General features: G+C 42.9%; 1 protein-coding gene across 3 annotated transcripts in view; it reads left to right on the top strand.

The window, feature by feature from the left end:
- The first annotated feature begins 7,358 nt into the window (after positions 1-7,358).
- LOC147621132 (uncharacterized) overlaps positions 7,359-25,006 on the top strand; it is a 44,064-nt gene continuing 26,416 nt past the window's right edge. Inside the window, exons 1-4 of one of the 3 annotated variants that reach the window (XM_086823864.1) lie at positions 7,359-7,944; positions 8,884-9,901; positions 10,017-10,262; positions 10,466-10,707. In XM_086823864.1, coding sequence (XP_086679990.1) covers positions 7,816-7,944; positions 8,884-9,901; positions 10,017-10,262; positions 10,466-10,707 — 1,635 coding nt within the window. In that variant the 5' untranslated portion in view covers positions 7,359-7,815. The remainder of the gene's footprint in view (positions 7,945-8,883; positions 9,902-10,016; positions 10,263-10,465; positions 10,708-25,006) is intronic. The other 2 variants (XM_086823866.1, XM_086823865.1) reach the window with 2 other exon arrangements.

Consider the following 25,006-nt stretch of genomic DNA (forward strand, 5'->3'; position numbering starts at 1 on the left):
TAGCAAGAATTTAGATGCTTTAGTCAACTAATAAAGTCTCTCACTGACTCTCCTTCCTTGCGTTCAGCTTTTTGGAGTTGAGATGCTACACCCGAAAGCACACCCTCACGTATGTTTTCTTTCAAGAACAATCTCTTGAGAGTGGGATAGTGAGTACGCTCTTCAACCCTTAAAGTTTGATGCCAATCTCTGGCTTTTCCACTCAAGGTTAAGCCTAAGGCTTTACACTTATGTAGCTCATTGTGCTCTTCCAAGGAATCACACACGTGTTCAAAACTTCAATGTGCTTCCTAACATCTTCGTTACCCCACTGAAGTTCTGAGTGAGCTTGGCAACTTGTACCGCCTTGCTTCTAGGCTCTCTCTCAGGTATGCCACGCATGTTTTCCGCAATAGATCGTCCGATCGTTTGAGCAAACGCTGCTAGATCACCTAAGTGAGCAGGCATAGCTGGTGGAGGCACTTCTGGGATGGCCTGGTTGATAGGAGTTGGCATTGGTCTTGGTATGTATGCAGCTGATGCAGGATATGATATGTGACTAGGCATAGCTGGTGGAGGCACTTCTGGGATGGCCTGGTTGATAGGAGTTGGCATTGGTCTTGGTATGTATGCAGCTGATGCAGGATATGATATGTGACTAGGCATAGCTCCTCTTGGATAAGGGTTCTGATAAGGCATTCATGGAGCATACGCCATTGGCATAATAGGAGGCGTAGGAGCTACATGAGCATGAGTAGTGATAGGTACATATGGTTGATATGCAATGGTATGCACTGTTGTAGGTACTGTACCACTAGGTAGCAGTGTTGTACAGTGGTACGGGTGCACTTTCCGTCAAGCTCATCATTGGAGTAGGCATTGTGGATTCCCTAATGGAAAGTTGAGCCAAAGTTGGAAAGCTAAAGTTACTACTCGTGGGCTCAATCTGCATTGAGACTCCTGGCGAAACAACATATGAAGGATCTACGGGACTCATCGAGGGAGTCTCCAATTGCGACAGGGTTGGTTGTTTAGCCTTGCCCGTATCCAAAAATCTCATAGGGCCAGTTGAAACTAGGTTCACTCCCCTATTCTGCCTCTCGAATTGGATAATTCTATTTTCCAAGTATGGACATAAAAGATTGTCCATCAATGTCATGAAGGTCACTGGTGTGTTTGTTAGGCTAGACGGCATAACCAAGAATTCATAATGCCCAAAGCGAGTCCTAAACGTAGTCTTGGGAACACCTTGCTCCTGTATATAGACTTAATGGTAACCCGACCTAAGATCTATCTTAGTAAAATATCGAGCTCCATTGAGTTGATCAAATAACTCATCATTAGATATTTATTCTTAATTGTTATCTGATTAAGATCATGGTAGTCTATACACATCTGCATAGATCCATCTTTCTTCTTTACCAGGAGAATGGGGGATGCCCAATGCGAAGAACTAGGTTTAATAAAACCCTTCTTCAAATTGTCAGTCAACCTGCTGCTCCACCTCTTGTGCTTTGGAGTGGCTAAGCCTATAAGCAGGCTTACTTATTAGTTTTGAAACAAGTAATGCCTCAATGGTATGATCAACAACCCTTGATGGTGGAACACCATCTAGTAGGTCTTCGAGAAAAACATCCTTATATTCTTAACAAGTTTAAAGTAATTACATATTTTTAATTTTTCAAATTTTCATCTCCGACTTTGGACTATTTTATGTTTTGATTGTAAAGCAAATAAAATAGGGTTTACAAAAAGTGGGTCTCTGCCAAAGTCATTAATGTGTTTTGTTTCAACTACGGAAACAATAACATTATCAAAACAAAGAGTACAAGAATATGCCTGATGATCAACCTGGTCAAGCTCAATGGCGTGGTACAACTCCATAGAAGAAATCAACGGTGATGGTAGCACATCATGCTTACCATGCAATGTGATGATTCTATCCTCATGCATAAACTCAAAGTTGTTGTGTTGGTAACTACTACGTAGGCTAGGGCCCAGGTGGAATAACCACTCCCTTCCTCTAGTATCACATCAACTCTAGTCAAGTGCATCACTTAAAAGTCAAGTTTGGTCTCATAACCTTGGAGTGAGATAGGCACTCCTAAAACCACCGTATCCCAAATGGTTTGATCAAAGCCATTTGCCAATGAGACCATGTACTTATGATCTCTCTATGGATTTCAGGTAATTTCAATTTCTTAACCAACACGTAGTTAAAAAAATTATGTGGCACACTGTCATCGATCATTATGATGATTCTACGATCATTGATCAAACTATGTATTCGGACCAAATCATGTGGCCCAAATGACGATTGCCACATTGCTTGTGCTATTAGTTGATAGATTGTCACTTCCCTAAATTCTGTGGTCTGGAGAGGCAACACTTGCCTAGAAGGTGCCCTTGAGGTCAAGGTAGGGCTATCACTTGACGCCACGATGAGTGCAAATGATAAATTATGCAAAAAGAATGACACGAAAGAATGATGTAAAAAATGAACACAAGTGTCGGATTACGAGATTTCTTGTGAGTACCGACCTAATGTGAAGTCAATGCCAAGGACGAGCTATGTTATCGTGGGTGGAGATGTCTCTTGCTCGTATCCTCCCAGATGTCCTTGGGCACACACACGAGAGGTAAGAGCCAATGTATGCTTTATGTGACTAATTTTCCTCCCAACTAACTAGTATCATGGAAGCATTTGTGCACAAACTCCCTCCTTGCTTCTTGATGAGAAAATTCCCACTTAATATGTCTATTGTACATAATTTTTAATCTCCTGTATGGTGTTCAATTAACTCTGAACATGTTAGCCTTTGTATGGTCTCAAGACTAAGTGCCACAGAGTCTTAAAGACCCTGGTCAGGTGACATCAATGGATGGCGTTGATCAAAATCGCGATGCCTTTTTTTCGACCATCGGATAAAGTAAACTAGGCCGAGTAAACTAGGTTACTAAGCGATCATAGTTTACTTCCTAGTTTACTAAGCGGATATAGTTAGTTTACTTCCTAGTTTACTCAGCAAATCATAGTTTGCTTCCTAGTTTACATCATGGAATGAGGGTGAATTTGGGTTCGGGACTTAGAAAATTTTGGAACAATATGTTATGTGCAAAAGAGGATTTGAACTCAAGACCTTGGGTAACATCTTACCACTACACTATACCTTCAAGCAACGAAACCATGTGGTTTCAGGCCATTATATTCTATGTTTTTCACCCCTAGTTTACTCGACCTAGTTTACTTTATTTGATGATTGAAAAAAGGTATCGCGATTTTGATCAATGCCATCCATTAATGTCACCTGACAAGGGTCTTTAAGACCCCGTGGCACTTAGTCGTGAGGCCATGCTATGGTCTTCAAGCCCTAGCTGCCTAGCTTGGTGTAGTTGAGAGTGACGGTGTAGGTAGTAAGGTTGGGCTTTCGAGAGAATACCATGTGTCATAGGACATTAAGTTGTAGTTAGAAGATGCTCAGCCATGCTAAGCTTGGTGGTGGTGTGACTACCCTCTGTCGAGGAGAAGAAGAAGCTTAGCTCTGGTGACGGCGTCCACGGAGAGGCTACTCAGCAGTGGGAAAGCTTCGTGATGGTCATTGAATAGGAGCCCTGCTATACTACGGATAGTAAGGAGCGTGGGGCCCTTGCTCTGCTATGGATAGTAAGGAGCTCGACGACATGCTATTCTAAACGATGGCAAGGGGCTCAGTGTGCGCTTTATCATTTACTACTAGCGGTGCGCTTGTCGACAGTTGTGTTGTTGCTGACGCTCTATGCCGATCTAGTGTGCCGTCGGCTCTACTGGTCTCGGTGGTCTGTGCCACTATGCGCTGCTCCTCTGGTCGCTTGTGCCAATTACCACGGGTGATGTCGATGGTGTGGTGATGTCGATGGTGTGGGGATGCGTGTGGGTCCCTTGGGCACTGTCATTGGAGTGTGGGAGAGGGAGATAGGGGGGGAGAGGAAGAGAGGGAGAGGGAAGAGGGTGAAGAGGAAGAGAGAGAGAGGGAAGAGGGTGTGGAAAGAGAGAGAGAGAGAGAGAGAGAGAGAGAGAGAGAGAGAGAGAGAGAGAGAGAGAGAGAGGAGCTAAGTTGGGCTAAGAGGTGGTAGTGGAGGTAGTTGGAGGAGATGGGAGGAGGTAGTGGTGGAGGGATTAGAGAGAGAATGTCCACATTTTTTAGAAAGAAGAGTTGCCAACAAAAGCTCCCTCCACCAAGCTCTCTCAAAAATCACACTCTAACTAAATCATTTAAGAAGTGATAATTTCTTCGAGTTTAAGAACAAGATTATAACATCTAGATTTTAAAATTTACAAGCTTTGCAAAACGGATTAATAATTCAAGAATTATAAATAATCATAATTTCCAAATTAAGTACTGAAATTCCTCCCAAGACAACTAAGGACTTTAAAATTAAAGTCAAAGACCAGCTCAACCATTAAAACAAGATCTAAACTATAAGTGTACCATTCATCAAAGAAAATATCTCAAACATTTCAGTAACTATATACTGATCTTTGATTTGACAATACTTATTTGTTTTAACTAATATTTTGTATATCTTTTACAACATTGGCATTGATTTCTAAATTTTGAAGTAAGAAACCAAATTAACGGCCTCCTTAAGATAAAGAAAAATTTTGAAGTAAGCAACCAAATTAGCAGCCTCCTTAAGATAACGAAAAATTTATGCTGGAATGTAAGTTTCAGAGGGAAGTGACCACTTTGTCTCAAACTTCTGTTCGTAAATAAGGAATGTTTATATGGAGTTAATGTGTGGTATGGGACACTAGTTTCATTTCATATATGAATGGACTAGACACATTTATGTCTTCTATCTTTCACCAACATGTGTGTGTATGTGGAATGTGCCCTTGTGGTATGGGGCACTTAGACCTGTTTCACATGCGTTCACTTATATTTTGATCATGTCTTTTACATTTATCATGAAGCCATCCACTCATCCAATTACAACATCGAGGACAGTTTCTTCCCAAGAGGGAGGACTTTTATAAAATTGATTTATCCATGTATTTCGGGGACACACTTTTATTTATTCATTGACGTCGATGCTTGTGTAAATTGTTTTACTAGTTAAGGTATTCAATTGTAGATGGATTCCTATGTTGGGTGAATTCCCATGTGATATATTGATGTTCTAGTATTTGGTATTGATTTATTGCATTGTCCTATTACTCATGAAATGTATCGGGATTGATTGATATGACTTCAATTGATTGCTCAACTGACGTGTTTACATTTGTGAGTTCTAGGGTATAAGCTATGTGAGGATACCGATAGAGGAGGTGTCACACAATGCGAGGATATCAATGTGCACGTGTTGCGTAGATGGCGGATTGAGTGACGTAATAGAATATTTTGTGGTGGTGTGCAAGTACTTAAGTATTTAATTTATACACTATTTGTATTTGTATAGCTATTTAATAGAATATTTTGTGGCCGTGTGCTGGTACTTAAGGATTTAATTTATATGCTATTTGTATAGCCTGGACATTTTTGTAATGTCCGTGTGTGCACAATGTGTGCACAAGTTACCTTATTCCATTTATAAGTTTGTATAGACCTTAGAAGGTTTGAGCACTAAAGCTATTTATATGGCAAAGGTCCAAATATAGATGTACACTTTATTTTTGGCTCAACATGCCTACTTTTGGGAATACATTATAAATACCCTCGTCGAGAAGAGGGCCACTCAATTTGGGGGGGAGATTACACCCAATGTTTTTGTCTTTGTGCTCTTGAATAATTTTATTGTATTCTATGGTTTGTGGTGAGATTTGTTAAAGTTTAATTTATGTTTTTGCGTGTTTTTGTGAGAGGTATGTAATACTTGGATTAAAGGTCTTGAAACAATTATATTCGCCTAAATCTTCTAAAATTTATCCAAAATCATTCAAATGTACCAAACTCTTCTAAATTTTATAAAAACTCATTCAAATGCACCAAACATGCAAATTTATGTTGATTGTGAATTTACACAAAAAAACAATAACCCATCTTGACACATAAGGAGTTATGCCACTCATTGCTTTGTTGTAAAGCTCCATTTCCTCAAGTAATGTGAGGTAGGTTTGATCAAGCATTCATATCTTGGGTATCATTTGTTAGAGACTATTTCATGATTAAAAAAAGTACCATAATGACACTACTAAAAGTATTTTATTGCAATCAGTCAGCCATACAACATTTTAAGACTCAACCACTTACATTTGTGGTCAAAGAACATGCCCCTCTTATGAGGCATTAGTTAGTCACACAAGATTAATGGCATGCTAGTTTTTACTCCATGAAACTTGTGATAGTTGTTACCCCTGAGGATGGTGAGATGGAGCTGCAAGGGCCAAGGCCCTTGATGTAAGGAAAAGTTTCTTTGTAAAAAGTAGTTGATAATGGTTTTTCTTTATTTGTAGGCCACCCTTAGCAAATGTTCTTTCTTTTATTTGTAGGGCCACCCTTAACAAATGTTCTTTCTTTTATTTGTAGGACCACCCTTAACAAATGGCTAACAAAGCATTGCAGTTGAACATTATCACAACAATATACAACCATGCAAAACTCTAAGGCTTTCACAACCATGGAGGATCACCATGATCACAACCATGTAAAACTCCAACTTTTAACCATGGCTTCCAAACATGGATCGCCATCTCTTTTGAACACTCCCCACACACATACCCTTCACTTTAGCATGGCCATTCTAGAGGAAGTTCACTTGCCATCATTAAACAACATTTTCCAAGGTTTTATTATTTTTATTTTTAACAAAAGTTTCTATTGATAATAAATGAAATTTATGGGACTTTACATTTGCTTTACCCATGATGAAATAATTGATGTTTTTACTAACAACATACACCAAAATAGTTATAAAGTCATCTACACATGTAATAAATACACGACTATTGTTGTTGCCTCCTTTAATTTGTTGAGTAAATACTTTGATTTCTTGAGTGTTTTGTATTGTTTTTTTTTAAAGTTGGAGGATTTTTATTACATGAGGGTCCTGCATACCCTTTTTACAAACACACACACACCTACGGGTTCATGAGGTACAAGGTAGCACCATGCAATGTAGGCAGCCGTGGATTGAACCCATTACGTTGGGTTACAAGCCATCCACTTTAACCAACTGACCTACCGATTAGTGTTTTGTATTGTTGCTTGTTGGCTTGTCTGATTTTGCTTTGTCTTCTAGCTGTAATTATGTACACTTGCCTTTTTGAATCCTTAAGAACATGGCAAAAGAAGAAATATTAATCGTTCACAAGTTTTCTTCAAGCATAGAAAATTAATCCACGTTAATCACTCAAGCCAAACCATCAAAGAGCTAACGCACATACACAAACTCTCTCTTTTGTGTTGGGAAGGTGGATAACTCCATCAACTCACACAAACTACCCCCCATAGCGTAGTGCACTGGCATCGAACTCGTGCCCTCCTAATGGGCCCCAACTGTTCTACCGGCTAGACTACGCGCGCGAGGGCTACACACTTTTTTCTTATGCTTTTATATTTCATGAATTTAGGGACACAAAAAAACACAAGGTCCTAACACTTGACAGAATTCTTAAGGAACATGGAAAAAAAGACAGTAAAAAGGACATACGTGTTCAAACCTTGGGAGGAGCAAACGATGAAAAATATGGACTCTTAGGTGGCGAGCAGTCTCCGTGAAGCGAAATCTCCTCCTGAGCAGAGCTCGGAAAGCTTCGAAATCTCTCCCATTGCAGAGCCTCGAAACCTGAGAAACCCTAAACCTCACGCTCTCTTCCTTTGATGCCCATGATCTACTGTGTACTCCTTCCCTCTCGCCATGGCTAGCCCCGACCTGTTCGAAACTTATTTCCGGCGAGCTGATGCCGATCGCGATGGCCGCATCAGTGGCCAGGAGGCCGTCACATTCTTCCAGGGCGCAAACCTCAACCGTGAAATTCTGGCCAAGGTGCCCTGTCTGTTACCTTCATGCAACGAGATCTGTATGATCGAGATTGCTTTTGTTTTGATGGCTCTGTTGCATCAGAAGATCTCTGTAGCCTAACGGTTGCCCTAGATTTCTTTACAAATTGTGCCATTGCCATTGCGATTGCGATTGCGATCGCCATTGCCATTGCCTTTGTTGTATGTAGCCTTGCCCTAGATTTTTCTTGTACGTTTTAGTGGTTTTGCTGCTTCAGAAGCTGCCATTACCATCTCTGTATTGTAGCTTCGCGGTTACATGGACTGTATAGCGTTGCCCTCACCTTGTGGACTGATTTTTATGTCTATGTTGGATCCTGAGCCGCCATTGCCATCACGGCAGGGCAGTCTTTCCTAAGAACGTATGGGAAAGATACCATTCTTTCTTGCTCAGAAACACTTGGAGATTTTGGGATATCTGATTGTGGCAGTGTATCCTTTTATCAGAATCTATAGGAAAGCACACCATCCTTGCATATAAGCACATGGGATCTTTTGGGATGGTGGCAGTGCAGCCTCTCCTTAGAATGCATGTGAAAACACACCATCATCCATGCGAGCCTTTGGAAATGCGTTTGTCTTCCATCTTTAGGGCTGCAAATGAGATCTAATACCTAGTATGTTTGAGTTTGGATGGTTCTATGAGAATCCAAGTTAATGGTTTTTGATTGCTGTCATGCTTCCTAGAACGCTTGAGAATTAGTAGACATCATCTACAGGCAAATTCAGTAGCCATTAGCCTAAAAATCTGATAGCTCTTGCAAAATTGCAGGCATCACTGCATTGCGGTGATGGAACCATCTGGTGTCTTAGGAAATATTATATGGAGCCGCTGCTTTGTAGTAATTGAAACCAAACTGCCTTTGCAGATCGTTCTGGTTTTAGGGACCACTGTTCTTACTTGGATCTTCATTGGGATTGGCAGATTTGGCAGTATGCTGATCAAGGGCAAACTGGATTCCTTTCTAGACCAGAATTTTACAATGCACTTAAGCTGGTTACAGTGGTTCAGACTGGTCGGGAGCTGACACCAGCAATTGTGAGCCGTGCATTACAAGGGCCAGCTGCATCTCAAATCCCTGCCCCACAAATACAACTGGCTCCTGGTCCTACCCTGGTCTCGCAAGTGGTGGGAGCTGCAAGGCCTGTTCGCCCTCTAGGACCTCCTTCACAACAGGTTCAACAATCTCCCAGTGGAGTTTCCCAGCCTGTCCCATCTTTGCCCCCAGGGCCTCGACCAATCGCATTAACATCTCAACCTAGAACTCCCACTGTACAAACCTTTGGTGGATCAACAGGCAGCCCAGCTGAATGGGCAACCAGCAAGTCATCGTCATGGCCGGGCCCAGCTTCAAGTAGTAACCTCACCGATATTCAGTTAAAGGAAGCAGCTACAACTCCTCCTCCTCAAGGGGCACCACAAAATGTATTTGGGGGAAGCTTATTTCAGGCCGGAGGTAACTTAAATGCTACGAAGGCCCCACCTTCTAGTAGTGCTGAGCCAGACCTCTTTGGAGGAGACATTTTTACAGCTGTCCCAGTGAAGCCTCCAGCTGCTCCACCTCAGCGAAATACGTCAGCATCACAGCCAAGTTTGAACTTACTACCAGCAAACTTGCCAGCACCTCAGGCACCTCAGTCAAGGGGAATACAACCACCTGTTTGCACAGATCCAACATCCTTTGCGTTGGTTCCTACTCCTGTTGCACCAGCTGCTGCGTCCAACCAGCTCCAACCTGTCGCCATGCCAGTGAGATCAGATTTGCAGGATCGAGGATTTGGAATTACACCTGGAAATGATGGGTCAAAGATGTGGCCCAAAATGAGAGACTCAGTAGTGCAGCGCTACACCAAGGTTTTCCTTGAAGTGGACACTGACAAGGATGGGAAGATTAGTGGTATACAAGCTCGTGATCTGTTCCTTAGCTGGAAAATTCCACGAGGTTGGATATGTTACTTTTCTTCAGACTATATTGTCTCATTATTATACCAGTCCAAGTTTGTCATGCTTTTAACAGTACCCTTCTCATCCATTCTAAGGCATTGACTCTTTTTCAGAGGTTTTGAAGCAGATTTGGGATTTGTCTGATCAGGATCATGACAGTATGCTGTCTTTGCGTGAGTTTTGCACTGCACTTTACATCATGGAACGGTATCGGGAAGGCCATAGGTTGCCTGCTGCTATCCCTTCTGTGTATTGTTTTGAGGAGTCTGGTATTCAAGCTCTTCGTATTGCCGAGGCTCAGGTTGCAGTTGCTCAGAACTCTGCAGGCTACAATTTACCAGCTTGGAAGCAGAATCCAGGTACAATATGCAGTTGCTATCTATGTGAAGTTGGGTTTTGCAAAGAGCTACATGGTGGAAAAATTATAAATCAAAGATGCTGATGGGTTGCTTTTGTGATTAATAATAATGTGTATTAGAAAGTATTGGGTGCTCGTGCAGCGTTTTATATTATGATTTTTTTGACCTGATTTTGATGATTTATTTGATTGACCCTTGTGCAGGCATACTTCAACATTCAGGGCATGCTATGCCTGGTTTACCGCCACGGCCAGTCCCTGCAGGTTCGGTGTTGCCTCAAGCACCAGTCCCATTTCCTGCACCAACGCCAGCACTTCCTAGGCAAGCACTACAACAAAATTCCAGAGCCCCCGTGCTGGAGATGAACCTTGTTAATCAATTAAATGCAGATGACCAGTTGACACTTCAGACCAAGCATCAGGAAACTTTGGATGCTGAAAAAAAGGTGCACTTAAGTCCTCTAGAACTGTGTAAGCTTGTTTATAGAAGTTTGGAACATGTACTTCGGGGGATGGCATTTTACAATTTTTTATGCACAACTTGATTGTTTCATTCTTTGTTCAATACTAGCAAAGTGGTGGGCTCAGCCTGGCTCAAGCAAGCCATTAATATATGAAGGGTTTATAGAAAGGGGTTTTAAGAGTAGGCAAGTCCACTTGCTTACGTTCTATGGAGTACATTTTGTAGAAGTTTCAGCCTTGATAAGATGCTTAAAAAGCATGTCTTGTGTAAGTTTTTCAAGTCCATTCTCATTTTTCTATGTAGTGTTCTGTTTACAGCATGTTACATTATCTGAAAAATATATGCAAATAATGCTAGAATAATATAGCTGCTGAAGCTGATCTAATTAATACTAATTTAACATGATTAAGAAACGCTAATCAACTATGCAAGTACACAATAGATAAGACCAGAGAGACCTAATAGTATATTGCCAAAACATGAAAAGATCGTAAACTTAGATCTGTCCTGTACGCTGTGCAAACCTTGGTTCATGCATAAATCTAAACTGATGGTTCAAATGTCCTCTGGAAAACGCTTGGGTAATTGCCTTGTAATGACCTACAATTCACCCTCGGCTGTGCTGATGACTCTGGCTTTACAGATTCTTGCTTATGGATGCCTACAATGACCCTTGGGCTGCCTAATTTTTAGATACATGAAGGCTGCTCAGATGCTAGGGACTGGTTGGCCGTTGGCCAACTATCCACGATCCAATAGAGTGCATTGTTTGGCTGTCCACACATGTCCTGACTGTGGGGTCTGGCAGTCCACTATCCTGCTGCCCAAACACTGGTGATCTGGTCCACACCCCTGGGAAATCGCCCCTCAGGCTATTGTAGTCGAAACACATGTCCATGTACCACTCTACCTAAGCATGCCCATCGCATGCCCTTCTGCTAACCTTGGAGCAGTGGGACACATGATGCACCTTTTCTCCACTTCTGCTTGGATTAGTCACTCCGTGATGATGGCCTCCTAGCACCTATCTGTCAGAAAGTGGAGTGACCGCACATAATGGTTAAAAAAGCAACATACCAACTGTCACACAACTTGCGGAACTCTAGTCTTCACAATCGGCAATTGCAACTACTAGTAAACTACCTGTCACAATCAACAGATATGAGGAAGCTACAAGCACATTTCCGTCTGTGTGGTTCAGTCGTAGGCTTTGCTCCAAATTCTTTTGCTTTGCTATCTCCATTAAAACAACTTGCAAGGTACGCGTCTTGGAACTGGTGCTTTCACCCTCGCCGGTATGGATCTCGGGAATTGGAACCGGATGACCTTCAACTACACAAACTCTAGCCTCTATGAGAGTGATTCTGTACTTGCTTCGACTCTAGTGCTAGTGACATTAACACCTCCATAAGATCCTCCACCTGTCTACACTCCTTACTATCTCTTGAGTCACTTCCGGTCCTAGAAGCTCGTCGCGTCCTCGAAAACTTCCTTCTATTAGGTTCAACCTCTTGTGAACTGTCACTGCCTTTGTATTTTGACATCCAAGGAACGAGGAACAAAGGAGAATGCTTAAGGTTTATATTCCATTGTAGGGAATCGAGTATTCTAGAACTCGAGCTTGAGGGTTGTTGTCCAAGTTGTATCCAAAAGGAGCAATTCTGAGATTGAACAACACTAAATCCTTTGTACAAGAGTCATGGGACTAGCCATCTCATGGAGGCACTGTTCTATCAGTGAAGGAAATTGGAACTGAGTACATGGATATGAATATTGTTAGTCTACCATAGTCAGACACTGACATGGGTAGTTGGACTATAGTAGGAACTGGTGTAAAAACCAAGAAATCGGTGTCAAAACCAAGGAATTGTTTGTGCATTCATTTGTTCATTTGATTTATGCTTGTGAGCATATCTGTGTATTTGTGCCAAGGGTTGGGGACACTCGGTTAAACCCAAGGACGAGCATGTGTGCACATGTTTGTGTCTTCCAACATATAATGGGTGTGTGAACTCCGTTTCCCAAGTTGCATCTATCAAAGGATGTTCTTTCCATTTTACAAGGAACTCCCGAAGAGTATGATTTCACAATCCTCTTTCTCTTCGTTCCAGGATTGGTTCTGGTCTATTATCTTCTTGATTAGGTTCTTGCAAAGCAATCATACCATCAACTAAATTATCACCGTCGTGAAGATAACACTTCAATCGACTCACATGAAATATTGGGTGGACACGACAGTCTTGTGGTAAGTCTAACTTATAAGCCACATCTCTGACTTGTTTCAAAATCGTCCATGGCCCACAATATCTAGGCGACAACTTAGTAGATTTACCTGCACGAAGCATCTTAGTCCTCCGAAGAACAAGTAGAAACACTTTCTCCCTCTCCTTAAAAGAACGAGCTATCCGCTTGAGATTTAGCATACTTAACCGCCCGATCCGTAGCCCGACGGATATAATCTCAAGCTGTAGCTAAATTTAACTGCATCTGATACAGAAATTCAGCTGCATTGGGTGTCTTTTGAGATAATCCAATTGTACCTAGCATCAATGGATTATACCTAGAATTCAATGCAAATGGAGAAAAGTTTGTAGAGGAATGCTTACGCGAATTATACTCAAACTCCCGTAAAGGTAAATACTTTTCTCAATCGCTCTGTCATTCCCCGACATAAGCTCTTAACATATCCTCCAAGACTTGGTTGACTCTCTCGGTGAGACCATTAGTCTGGGGATGATCACCCCTACTCATGCAGAGTTGTGTGCTAAGTTCACTAAAAACATGCTGCCAAAAATTACTTGTAAACCTCGGATCTTTATCTGATACAATGGATTCTAGCAAGCCATGTAATCTAAACACGTTGGCAATAAATAATTCCGCTACTTGCGGAGCTTCAACTTTGTTTGTAGTAGGAACAAAATGTGTCATCTTATATAATCTATCCACAATGACAAAGATAGCATTATAACCTTTCTTGGTTCGGGGTAAACCCATAATGAAATGCATGGAAATACTTTGCCATTTTCTGTCTGGAATAGGCAACGGATGTAATAATCCAAGTGACTTCACACGCTTGAATTTAGTAACCTGACACTGTAAACAATGTGTCACATAATGACTAACATGTTTCTTTAATTGTGGCCACAAGTAGAAATGTTTATGAGTTCAATGGTTTTCTTAATTCTTAGGTGTCTAGCACATGGACTATCGTGACATTCTCGTGTCACTAGTACTCTCAAATTATTTGAGCCTGTAGCAAATATCTTGCTGTTCCTCTTGAGAAATGTTTAATGAGCTCAATGGCTTTCTTAATTCCTGGGTGTCCAGCACATGGACTATCGTGACATTCTCGTGTCACTAGGACTCTCAAATTATTTGAGCCTGTAGCAAATATCTTGCCGTTTCTCTTGAGAATTTCATTCTCAATGGTAAATCTACGCTTACCAGACAATAAATCAGACACGGCTGATTCCTCATCTACTTGGCTAGTTTTATTCTATAACGATTGAACATACGGATCCGTCTTTTAAGCTTCATGTATTCTATGAGTGATCTCATTCTCGATTATACTGAAACTCATCTAATACATTATATGAGACAATGCATTGGCAATAACATTCTCTTTTCCTTGTCGATACAAGATTTCCACGTGAAACTCTTGCATCAATTTAGCTGTCACGACCCTGTGTTTTTCTCTTGATAGTATGCAGGTGTGCATGGGGACATTGTGGACAGTGTGAATGGCATGAGTTTGGAGTTAAAAAAAAAGGAGACCCATGTGTGGACTACCCCAAGTGTGAAGGGGACACAGATTTTAATTTAAAAGGTTTTATAACCTTTGGTGGCCCAAAAGCTAATTTGGGAGGTTACTCCACTTTTGGGAGACACGTCTCTCTCTATCTCTCTCTTGCTTTTTGGGAGAAAACAAGGGGCTGGCGGGCTGCTTTTGGGCGCTTCTCTTTTGGTGCAAAAAGCGGAGGGCTGAACAGCTGCGGCACATGCTCTCTCTCTCTCTCTCTCTCTCTCTCTCTCTCTCTCTCTCTCGCTCGCTTGGCACACGGAGGGCTGGACTGTAGGCGCACAGGGTTGCATACTCTTCTCTCTTAGTGAAAAGCAAGGCGGGCAAGGCTGGAGCCTGAAGCGTGTGCTTTCTCTCTCTGGGAAGAGCCGGCTGCAGTACACGCACAGCCTATAGGAGCTTTTGCTTGTCGGAAGGCTGGGCTGTAGGCGGCATCAGCTTGGTGTTTGGTGGTTCCGAACACATGAACACAGACATCATGTTGATGGCGTTCAACTGATGGAATGTTCAGCTTCTCTTTGCTTTGGTTCAGGACTGTTTTGGAAAGGGTTTATGGATTGTTTCGTGGCAGTGCATGTGGCTACGAACATGAGCAATTCCGGGACTGTTTTGAGGTCAGTTTGAGGACTGTTTATGGGCTGTTTTTGGTTGGCTGCAAATTCAGCTGTGTGCTTTAGTTTCTGGCTGCAAGTACAGGTCACTTGGATGTGTTTCTTGGCATGGGAGTGATGCAAGCTCGCATGGCTGAATGCTCATGGAGCAGATTGTTTTCTTCCTGCTGGAAAGGAACAGAGGGACCTACAGTTATGGGCATCTCTATGTTTCCGTATGTTTCGTGAGGGAACAGGTAACTAGATGTATGCCGTTGTTGGCATTGTTGTTGAATGGTCCTGTGAATGGTTCTGTATGGAAATATGACAAAGGTTTCAAGGGGAAACAGGCCTAAGGGTTTCATGTGGAAACAGGTCGTAGGTTTCTCGAGGAAACATGTTTTTGGTTTGGCCAGGAGATAGGTCACATGCAGGCAGAGGGTACAGGAATGGACACATGTTTGGTATAGCCTTGCTGCTGATTGGACAGGGGTTTGGGAATCCATGACTGAGATGGATAGTACCCTTGGAAGGCAGAGGGAGTTGGTAGAGGTGTGTCGACTGTATGGTATGCTTTGCTATGACGTGAGTTCTCTTTTGGAGAATAGTTTGGAGTCTTTGTTGTGATGCAGGAGCACTGGATATGTCAGGGTGTGATGCTGTTCATAGGGTGAGAGGCTATGGATGGATGGTTGTGGCAGCCCTGATCATGGGAGAAAGGTTATGTATGCAGGACTCAATGTGAAAGAGTCTTTTGATGTGAACAATAGTTGGAATTATTTGTGGATGCTGAGTGGACAAGAAGCCATGATGCGGGGTCTTTGTAGGCTTCAGGAGTTCTACTGTGACGGTTGAGTTTCCAGCCTTATTGTAATCAAAGCTCTCTTATAATCAAATAAAGAAATACTGCAAGGGGCGCCATTGCGTTTTGGGGCCAATCGGTGTGCGTGTACTGTTTGCAGGAGCACTCTAGCTCCCTCTGTTTGTTTTCTTTTTCTTGGTCCTCAAAGGTGTTGAAGTGTTTTGTGTGCAAGTTAGTTTTTGCACTGCCCTGGTTTTGTCTGAAGACCGAGGCCGGTTTACATCGGCCCATCTTGCTAGAGGCCTCTTAAATCGAGCTGGTTACAAAAATACTTCAGTGTATCATGATCCGTGTATACCTTAAACTTAGCTCCATACAAGTAATGCCTCCACACCTTGAGTGCATGTATAAGTGTGTACAATTCAAGCTCATGTGTAGGCCACTTGCGTTGCGAACTATTGAGTTTCTTATTCTCAAACGCCACTGGTCAGCCTTCTTGGCTCAACACAGCTCCTATAGCAATGCTACTAGCATCTGTCTCAATGACAAAAGGTAATGATGGATCCACGATCTTCGACATAGGTGCAGTTGCAACTGCTTGCTTTAATTTATCAAAACTTTGATGTTGAATGTCGGTGGAGATATAAACAACGGTAACTTGCAACAAGTCAGTCAATGGTGCTGCTATTTCAAAATAGAAAATAAAATACTTTCTATAAAAACCAGATAGTCCTAAGAAAGATTTGAGCACAGTAATGTCTTGTGGAATAGACCAAGCCAAGATTACTGCTACTTTCTTTGGATCCATCTTTACACCTAGTGCTGATATAGTGTCCCAAATATTCAACTTCCTCTTGACATAGGAAAGTCTTTTGTTTATTGGCATATAACACATTTTCCCTAAGCACGCCAAATACAGTAAACAAGTTTGGTTCGTGCTGTAGTAAAGATTTACTATAAACCAAAATATCATCAATAAAATCCACCACAAATTTATCCATGAATAGCCTTTCATTAACATCATAAATGTGGCTGGTGCATTAGTAAGCCCAAATGGCATAACAAGGTATCATCGTCATCGACGTTACCTTTTTCCGCTGCCACTATCAACTCGGAGTGCGTTGCCACACATCAACGCGAGCCTTCGTCATCGACCGTGCTTCAGCTCTGACGTCCTTCTCTGCTTCAGCACTAGTCTTCTTTTTGCTCAAAGTCACCTCTCATATGAGGGCTCTTGTACATATCTGCACTCACCTTTTTATATATATTCACTCACATATTTCATGCTGTGTGGTTTTACTCTGATCTCTCGTATATCTGGTCCTTCCGTCCTTTTGCCCTCACAAAATAAACTTACTATAAAACATCAAAATCCAATGCCACGGATCAATGATTTGATAGACGCTCTAGGTGGAGCTAAGGTCTTCAGTAAGATAGATTTAAAAAGTGGATATCATCATATTCGTATGAAAGACTAAGATGTATCTAAGAGTGCTTTTCGTACTCATTTCGGTCATGCTGCAGTCTCTGATGACACGGGTGCTGCGTACTTGGAGTAGAGAGGGTTGCCGTCCCGAGTGGTGCAAGCTCTGGTGACACGGGTGGTGCGTCCCTGAGGTAGAGAGGGCTGCTGTCCCGATGCAGCAGAGAGGGCTGCTGTCCCGAGTGGTGCAAGCTCTGGTGACACGGGTGGTGCGTCCCTGAGGTAGAGAGGGCTGCTGTCCCGATGCAGCAGAGAGGGCTGCTGTCCCAAGGGCTGTGCCAAAATGCACAAGATATGTTGGATGTGAGCCCTGATGTATGCGCTGAAGAAGGTTGAGATAAACGCTGATATAAACCCTGATGTAAGCTTGATGTAAGCGCAGAGGTGGGCTGATGTATAGCGCTGATGTATGCTGCAGCAAAAGGCAAATGTCGGCTGAAGCAAAACACTGATGTAAGCTGATGTATGCTCTGATGTAGGCGCTGACAAGTGCTGAAGTAAAACGCAGATGTGAGCAGAAGAAGGCCTGATGTAAGCGCCAAGAAAACAGCCTGATGTTGGCTGATGTGAGCCCTGCAGAAGGCAGCCTGGACCAGCAGAGGAAAACGCAGATATGAGCCTCTGCTTGTAGGCGGCCAGGTGGTACCTGATATGGTGATGAAGTGGTACACTGATGATGAGGTATGGGCAATGCTATTTATAGTAAAGGGGGGTGCTGGTCGGTCACCATAAAGGTGTAGGCCAGAAGCCAAGACAAAAACCCCAAAAATATAAAATATAAAATAACCAGAAACTCCCTTTTTAGGGCTGGAAAAGTGCTGTTTCTTCACACCCCCTCTCAGGCCAAAAAGGGGACCATGAGAGAAGATGAAGTATGCCAGGGTCCCACACAAACACAATGGCGGAAGGAATGTATCCCCCTCTGGAAACAAGATCTGATAAAGTTGGAGAGGGCAATCGTGATGGCAAAGGTGGTGTGGATGAGGTGATGTGCATGCGTTGATCATCTCCCAAAGTATGATCTTGAACAGGATTCTCCACTGAGTAAGAAATCCCATTCCCTATGTGGTCCAGATCAGAGTTTGGAGAAGCATCTTCTAGTGAGAAGAATCGGTCCTCTGGGAGTGCGGGTAGACGATCCATGCTGTGTGCTCTCGAGGTCTTCAATCCCTTTGCTCACGATAGCTCTGAGACCATGTGAGGGCAAAAGGACGGAAGGATTAGATGTACGAGAGATCAGAGTAAAACCACATAGATATGTGAGTGAATATATATAAAAAGGTGAGTGCAGATATGTACAAGAGCCCTCATATGAGAGGTGACTTTGAGCAAAAAGAAGACCAGTGCTGAAGCAGAGAAGGACGTCGGAGTGACGAAGGCTCGCGTCGATGTGTGGCAAAGCACTCCGAGGTGATAGTGGCAGCGGAGAAAGGTAACGTCGATGACGATGATGGTGGTTCAGTCTCTGATGACATGGGTGCTGCGTACCTGGAGCAGAGAGGGTTGCCGTCCCGAGTGGTGCAAGCTCTGGTGACATGGGTGCTACGTACCTGAAGCAGAGAGGGCTGCTGTCCCGAAGTAGTAGAGAGGGCTGCTGTCCCAAGGGCTGTGCCAAAACGCACAAGATATGCTGGATGTGAGCCCTGATGTATGCACTGAAGAAGGCTGAGATAAACGCTGATATAAACCCTGACGTAAGCCTGATGTAAGCGCAGAGGTGGGCTGATGTATAGCGCAGCAAAACTAAGATGTCTGCTGAACCAAAACGCTGATGTAAGCTGATGTATGCTCTGATGTAAGCTGATGTATGCTGATGTATGCTCTGATGTAGGCGTTGACAAGTGCTGAAGTAAAACACAGATGTGAGCAGAAGAAGGCCTGATGTAAGCGCCAAGAAAACAGCCTGATGTTGGCTGATGTGAGCCCTGCAGAAGGCGGCCTGGACCAGCAGAGGAAAACGCAGATATGAGCCTCTGCTTGTAGGCGGCCAGGTGGTACTTGATATGGTGATGAAGTGGTACACTGATGATGAGGTATGGGCAATGCGATTTATAGTAAACGGGGGTGCTGGTCGGTCACCATAAAGGTGTAGGCCAGCAGCCAAGACAAAAACCCCAAAAATATAAAATATAAAATAACCAGAAATTCCCTTTTTAGGGCTGGAAAAGTGCTGTTTCTTCACATATTTAAGGCTCTATAATTGATACACATTCGAGAAGAACCATCTTTCTTCTTAACTAGCAAAACCGGAGAAGCAAACGGTGAGAAAGTGGGGGGAATGAGTCCTTTTGCTAGGTACTCCTCAATCACCTTTGACACCTCGTTCTCCTTAACCAAACTCATCTGGTACGGAGGTCTATCGATCGTAGTTGCACCGGGCACAAGCTCTATTCGATGCTTCACATTTCTACACGGAGACAAAGAAGAGGGTAGGTTAGATTTAAAAACATCAAAAAATTCCGTCAGAATTTTCTCTTGCAAAGATTTTGTGGCATTACAAGTTGGAGCTCCACTTTCATACGTGTCTATAGCACTTGGAACTCTATGAACCCAACCTAAAAAAAGAGACTTATAAGATATTCTAAGCATTTGTGTAGCAGTAATTAATGCATTCTTGGGTAGATTTGCCTCACCTTTAATGCGATGCATCCTCCCCTCACCTTTAATGTGATGCATCCTCCCCTCACACGTAAATCGATAGACATGCATTGCGAAGTCAATGAGAGGCTTCTTCTGAACATGCCATTCTTTTCCTACCACAACATCAAAACATGCTAGTCGAGTAATATCAAACTTGCGCTTCTCAAAGTAGGATTGAATGGTGAGACCAAGGCCTACAACCTGTTGATCCCAAACCTCTGTTTCTTTGCCATCTGCTAGCTTAACTGTGTACTGATATGGCGATGGTTGAGTCTTCAATTTTAACTTCTTGACAAGTTGAGAACTAACCACATTATGACTAGAGCTCGTATCGAAGAGTACCCTCACTAGTCCCTTCAATTGAACCCTTCATGACTAAGTTTTGTAACCGGAAACTGGTAACCGCGACTAGCCTTTGAAGATAAGACTGTATCTACAGCGGTGGGTACCTGTTTCTCAATTGACACTGAAAGTAGCTTAGTAGAATGGTGGGGTGTCTGTTCTAGAGTATCATCCAATAAATCTTCCTCGAGATCCCCGTAATCTGAATCTATAGACTCAGTGGTCATATTTGCAGCTATGCGTTGCTTCTTCACTAGACAATCACCTTTGATGCTTTCCCATACAAGCATAGCATAAGCCTTCACTTTTTGCTTTCTCAAACTGTTTTGGAGTGAGAGAAGACACCTTTCTCTTAACTCCTGCAAGAGTCGTTGTAGAGGAATGTACACTAGACATAGATGCCTTTCCCTTTTGCCCACTAGTGTACCTCGAAGCTTCATAAGTAGGTCGCATAAATGAGACTTGGAAACTTAACCCACTGCCTGATTTTGACCCTTTCAACCATCTTCATAAACTAAAGTCATTTCTATAGCTTTGGATAGAGTTTGACACTTCTCATGGGGCACTAATGGTCGAAGTTTATCATTTAACCCCAAGGCGAATTTATGAACCTGTAAGAAATCTGGTAAAATTTGTGGAATTTTCATAAGCACCTCTCGATACTTGTCTGCATACTCCTGAATTGTAAGATTCTTTTGAGAGAAAAAAACCAAGTATCAAGGGCTCTACTTTGCCCATCTGGTGGCACAAAATTTTGAATAAACATATCCTAAAATTCCTCTCAAGTATTTGGGATTGCCTTATCCTTCTGAATTTTTCTCCACCAACGATGAGCCACATCTTGTAAATTATATGTAGCATGTTGGATTCTAATGTGCTCATTTGTGATATCACATAAAGTAAAGCATTGTTCCCACTTAGAAAGCTGCTGATCTATTGCATCAGCTGTGTGAGAAGGTAAAGTGTCAGTGTACTTTGGTGGTTTCAAATCCTTTAATGCAAGTTTTGGCTTTAATCCCTTTTTCGATGTACCCTTACAATTACCCACGGAATGGGTATCTGTAGTTGGCTGAGGTACTATAGGTGTTATCATAGTGTGGATATCATTCATAAATAAATTCATTTACTCTTGCAAATCATGCGTTTGTTAGCGAAGAGGGGGACAGATTCCAATGATTGTGGGGTAGAGTGATCGGATTTCATTTTAAAAACCAATAATATGCAAGAAGCACCAAATGACGGAAAATAAAAAGAGAAGGGATAAGTGAGCCCTCTTGGTCATATGGTTGTCGAAGCCGATGAAGACGGAAGCCGTGTAGAGCTACAGCTTCAAAGATTGTGTCAAGTGTTGCAACTTGCAATCAATGGACCACCGGAAGGGAATTTTTTTTGCTGAGATGCACCGCGCAGGAACTTCCCCTTAAAACCTTTGAAATGAAAACCTTAGGCTTTCTCTTTTTTGTGTTTTGGTAATAAGCTTTTGTGTAAAAGAGATGTGGGTTCTTTTTTTTCCTTTTTTTTCTACGCTACTGTTTTCGACGGCGATGGCGATGGCGATGGCGATGGCGTGGGCGGCTTGTGTGATGTGCACTGCAACAGGGTCGAGATAGCGAAGGGTTGTGTAGGAGAGCACAAGCACCACACAAGCTTAGCCACATTTTGGTGTGGTGGCGATAGCCGGTAGTAGGATGTAAACGGTAGCTCGACGGCAGCAACAACGGAAATGAACAGATGGCAACTAGTACGTTAATGGCAGTAGCGGACAGAATGGTGACCAACACGTCGACGGAACGACAGTGGATGACGGAAATTCGGTAGCGACAAGGAAAAAAAAAATTGACGGTTACAACAAACAATCCTCCACACCTTTGGAAGCTCAATCGTGCAGCTAGGCTTTCCCCATAGCCAAGAAGAAAAGCCTAAGCTTTGATACCGAATGTCAGGCTTCCATGCAAGGCAGCCTAGCTGTGTGAAAAACTAGCTTCATGCAAAAACGTGAGAGAGAAGAAGAACTCCTCAAGAATAGCTAAAACAAACCTAGCTTGGCATACCGTGTTTATCCACCCAACCATTATATATACCAAGAACTTTACCGGGTGTCTAGTGTGTACACCATACTCACACGCCCCCTGTGTCCCCGTTGTTATTCCCATGCTACACATCACTGGGTCTTTGGCCTACAACCGTCACCCATGAACGTTACCCGTTCATGCTTATTAATATAAGTGGTGATGTGTAATAGTATGCTGCCATTGGTTTCCCACACAATGTTTGCGTGTCCCATGCTTTACTGTCGTGTAAATCTCGTGTATCAGTGTGTACACATCCCACGTGTTGCCACATGTAAGGGTCGTAACAGGGTGCCCTATAAGTAGCGAAAACCAGCTCGATAGCCTACCAATGCTTCGTACCCGGATAATGCATAAATCTACTCAACTATGACCCCTCATACTGAATGTTTGGCTGTGTGTTGCATAGGTAGATCAAGCATTCAATAGCTTGTTGATATAGTGTTTGATCAAAAGGCTCTCCAAAATCATGAATGCTAAGCTTGGCACCTGTCTCAACTGGTGTAGGCACGGGCTTAGCAGTCTCTGTATGTACTTTGATCACATCATGACTATCCCATCATCATGTTGTAAGAACTAAATCCCCAAATAAAAATGCAACGGGCCCAAATCCGACATCTCAAAAGAAGCACCTTAAAGGTTGAAATCTTCTCAACATTGGAGCCACTGAGTAGCTTGTCATCAACGTATAAAACAATGATCAACAAACCCTCTTTTGTTTTCTTGATGTAGAGGGTGCTTTGTGTTCAACTGTTAGAAAATCCATGAGAGACCAAGTATGCATGTATCTTCTCGTATCATGCTCTGGGAGCCTGCTTAAGGCCATACAAAGCCTTCCATAACCTACACACTTTGTGTTCCTAACCTTGCTAAACAAAGCGACGTAGGTGAGAAACATATACCTCCTTGTGAAAATAAACATTCAAGAAGGCGTTTTAAATGTCCAACTGAAGCACATTCCAACCATGATGTGCTGCCATAGCAATGATGCACCCGATGGAGGTCATACGAGACGTGGGTGCAAAGGTTTCATTGTAATATATGCCTTTCTGTTGTGCATAGCCCCTTGCTACAAGTCTAGCTTTGTAGCGATCAATGCTACCATTAAACTTTCTCTAGATCTTATAGATCCAGTTCATACCAATAGCTTTCTTGCCGAAACGCAAGTCAGTTAAATCCTAAGTGCCATTCTTCAAATTCTTGATGCATGGTGTGCATCCAATTCTGATCCTCTTGTGCTTCATCAAAAGAGATTGGTTCTTTTAAAAAAAAAAAAATCCGGGAAATAGATCTTTCTATTAGTTAAAAGAAAAACCAGCCAACCGGCTGAAATATATGCTCAAAACCTCCAAAGGAGGAAAAGACACTGGTGAGGTTTGTCCCCTGCCTGGCTGGCCTCTCTTAGAGGGAACTACCTCATAAAAGGGAAGATGGAGAGAGAGAGAAATGAAATGATATATTAACGTCTCTAAGAGGCAGTACATCTGAAGTTGGTGTCTCATCAAAGAGAACAATTAAATGAGACTAAAAAGTAGAATTGTAAGACTCCGAGATGATACTGAGTAGAAAATACTGGAAAATGTATATCAGGTAGATCCATGTATGTTGATCAGTTGAAGTGTTGCCCTCTCCTTAGATCAAGTATCTCCGCCATGGGGCTATCTAGAATGGAGAGGTCGTAGAAGCGAGGTAGGCGCCTCCGATGCCGAGCAATAATGGCTCTGATCTAGCGATGGTGAGGATGCTGTGGTCGGGATCCTGGTGGGCGTGGCCGACGAGCACGACGTAAGATGACTGCTTTATCAGTGGGGACTCCTTGGGAGCGTGGTCGGTGCCCTGATGACCCAATGGAGAAGGTATCAGGAGGTGTGTGGGCTGGGTTGCTGGTGCTGGTGCCGAAGAATTCTGTCAGGGTCCTCTGTCTAGGTACATCATGGCCGGTCTCCTATCTGCCAAGAGGGTCTCTCTGTGTCTCCTAAGCTCAAGTAGGAACAATCCCAGGCATCTCTGATCCTCAAACTCCATGACCCTGCGTAACAGCCCAAAACCCTCTCGGAAGAGGGAGTGATATCTCCCTTGGATCTCATAATAGACTGTACATCGACAAATGTAGTGCTCCTCTGTCTTTGCCTCTTGGTAGCATAGCTGACAAATGCGGTCATCCAAGATCATCATGATGCACATATCGCCCTGTCTCAATCCATAGAAGCTGGTGTGATGAGGTCCGGATTTGTCCAATGGCACAACGTATCCCATGTGATAGGTGTACATCCATGTACGCCGGGCGGGTGATAAAATCATCTGGTGAGAGGTGTAGAAAATGGATCTTGTAATGAGCCATTTTCGTGCCTAAGGGCTCAACGGGGCTAGTCCATGTCCTCTCTGTGTCCACTCTGATGATATCCATCCTGATCACGCGGTTTTGCCTTGAGCGGGTGAGATCCAAAAATGGACAATCCAGAAGGTACTGAAAGGGTGGTAGTGCCTCTATCTGCAAACCATGTAGGTCAAACCATGATCTCATTTGAGCGTACCAGCAATGAGTATCTCCATCCTC

The sequence above is a fragment of the Cibotium barometz genome, chromosome 30 (assembly GCF_041138505.1).
Source record: "Cibotium barometz isolate CiBa-2024 chromosome 30, ASM4113850v1, whole genome shotgun sequence".
Taxonomy (NCBI): Eukaryota; Viridiplantae; Streptophyta; class Polypodiopsida; order Cyatheales; family Cibotiaceae; genus Cibotium; species Cibotium barometz.